This window comes from Bison bison, unplaced genomic scaffold (assembly GCF_000754665.1).
Source record: "Bison bison bison isolate TAMUID 2011002044 unplaced genomic scaffold, Bison_UMD1.0 scf7180017864508, whole genome shotgun sequence".
NCBI classification, from domain to species: domain Eukaryota; kingdom Metazoa; phylum Chordata; class Mammalia; order Artiodactyla; family Bovidae; genus Bison; species Bison bison.
The window spans coordinates 3,535,430-3,538,053 of record NW_011495064.1 but is presented as its reverse complement, the minus strand read 5'-3'; the positions used below and the strand labels follow the sequence as shown (position 1 = coordinate 3,538,053).

Below are 2,624 nucleotides of genomic sequence, written 5' to 3'. Positions count from 1 at the left end.
TTTTTTTTTTTTTTTTGCTAAAAATTACTTGGAATTCGTCTCACAACTGCTCATAACTCACCTGCCTGAATTGAAGCAATAATATTCAGAGCCCCAGGTCTGTCCTCATCAAGATATTTATGCCTAGTAAAGATTTAGATTCAAATTTGAGATGGTGTTGGGTACTAATATTTGATATCCTTCAGGAGCCCTTGTCTGTTGGAAGAAGCGGGGAATAGAGTGATATAGCTATTGAGAGCTCGAACTTTGGGGTCAGACAGACCTGACTTAGAACTCCCCAGGCTGCTACGCTAGCTCTGTGACCTTGGACAAGTTACTCAATTTTTATAAGCCTCAGTTTCTTCATCTATAAAATAGAAACAGTAGTATTTCTTACCTCTGATGGTTATTGGAGACGTTGAGTAAGATAATCTGTGTAAGTCACCTAACTCTGTTCTTTTTTGGAGGATGTGGGTTAGAATTAACATCTGAACTGTTTATCTCAGAGGGAAGAGGAGAAACCTGGGTAGTAGACCTATTTCTCTCTGCTCATCTGAAAGTTCCCCAGGACAAGGGCCATGTCTGATGTTCTTGTGCCCATGGTGCCCCCTCTAGACAATACGCATGTTTGTATAGATGCTGTTCTTTATTTTTTTTAATTTTATCATTTTTGGCGTGTGCTGGGTCTTTGTTGCTGTGTATGGGCTTTCTCTAGTTGTAGCGAGTGGAGGCTACTCTAGTGTGGTGCACAGGCTTCTCGTTGCAGAGCGTGGCTCTAGGTATGTGGGCTCAGTTGTCCTGTGGCATGTGGGATATCCTGGACCAGGGATTAAGCCTGTGTCCCCTGCATTGGCAGGCAGATTCTCAGCCACTGGACCACTGAGGTTGTGGTCCACTGTACTTGTTCTTTCTTTTTTCCCCTCTTTGGCTGCACCTGGCGGCATGTAGGATCTTGGTTCCTTGCCAGATCCCTGTGGCACGTGGAATTTTTCTGGACCAGGGATTGAACCTGCACCCTCTGCAGTGTAAGTGCAGAGTCTTAACCACTGGATGCCAGGGACGTCCTCTGTACTTGTCGTTAACGTGCAGGCTTCAGCAAAGAAGCATGGCCCCTGAGCAAAGGGCGCAGGAGGGAAAGCTCAAGCCGACTGCCCGAGCGGCACCAGGGCGCCCCACCGCCCTGCACACGCATCATTGGCCGGAGTCAAGGGAAATCTGCTCAGCCAGCCAGCAAGACCTGTTTTAGGACCTAAAGAGCCCTAGACGTAGAGCAAGAAAGAGCGGGGCGCAGTGGGGTTCAGCTTTTGATCGGGCTCCTCTCCCCGCAGGCTGCCGAGAAGGGTCACGTGGACATCTGCTCCCTCCTGCTGCAGCACAGCCCAGCCCTGAAGGCCGTGCGGGACCGGAAGTCCCGGCTCGCCTGCGACCTGCTGCCTGGCAACAGCGACCTGCGGGACCTGCTGGCCAGCTGAGTCGCCGCCTCCTGTCTCAGCAGCGCACTGAGGACTCGGACAGCTCTCCCAGCCCCCGCCTGGACAGCACCCGAGCCGCAGGGTGAGAGCCTGAGGCCGAAGGACCGGCAGAGCCACGTTCTGACCCCTCGAAGTGAGGGAATTCAGCTTGCGGGGGCTGCCAGGGTTGTCGCCTGGACAGAGGATCGTATTCTAAATTAGCTCGTGTGGAAACATCTATCCATTTAGAAAAAATAAAGTTACAGCCTTACCTCATCCCCTGCACAAAAATAAATTTGGAGTTAAGACCCAAATCTGAAAATATAAATCTATGTAAGCATGAGAAGAAGCTATGGAATACGGGACACACGAACAGCTGCTTTCTAGCCAGGCGACCTCGGTACAAGTCACGGTACCTGCTGTGTCCCGTGTCTCCATCGCTCAGATAGGAGTGACTGTGGTGGGGTCCCTGTGGGGATGAGACAAGTGAAGATCTGAGGAGCACTGAGGGGGCGCCCAGAGCCTTGCAGACAGCATTTGAGCTCCCACCTCCCGAAAACCTGACCCGCACCTGCATCTATATCATAATTCCATTCATGTTAACTGTCTGAGAGACTGCTGCTGCTAAGTCACTTCAGTCGTGTCCGACTCTGTGCGACCCCAGAGACGGCAGCCCACCGGGCTCCCCCGTCCCTGGGATTCTCCAGGCAAGAACACTGGAGTGGGTTGCCATTTCCTTCTCCAACGCATGAAAGTGAAAAGTGAAAGTGAAGTCGCTCAGTCCTGTCCGACCCTCAGCAACCCCATGGACTGCAGCGCACCAGGCTCCTCCATCCATGGGGTTTTCCAGGCAAGAGCGCTGGAGTGGGGTGCCATCGCCTTCTCCGTCTGAGACTACAAGGTGCTGTTGTTTTATGTTGCATTCATTGCTAATTGCCAGTGAGGTTGAATGCCTGTCTTCTGTGACCTTGTTCAAACTTAAATTTTAAAATTAAAAAAATTTTTTCCTGGATTCATAGGAGTCACTTATGTATTTTGGACATTGATCCTTTGTTTTGTATATGTATATCCATATATATCTTTTTCATGCTGTCTCTTGTCTTAACTGTGTTCGTTGTTACCTGTTTATGAAAATTGGTACAGTGGATGGCAGTTTGGCAATATCTACTAAAATTTAAGTGAGCAAGACCAATA

General features: G+C 49.7%; 1 protein-coding gene across 1 annotated transcript in view; it reads left to right on the top strand.

Moving 5' to 3' along the window:
* Positions 1-2,624, top strand: part of ANKRD39 (ankyrin repeat domain 39) — a 7,231-nt gene extending 4,607 nt beyond the window's left edge. The window contains exon 3 of the mRNA XM_010829602.1: positions 1,308-2,624. Within this exon, the coding sequence (XP_010827904.1) occupies positions 1,308-1,451 (144 nt within the window). The 3' untranslated portion in view covers positions 1,452-2,624. The remainder of the gene's footprint in view (positions 1-1,307) is intronic.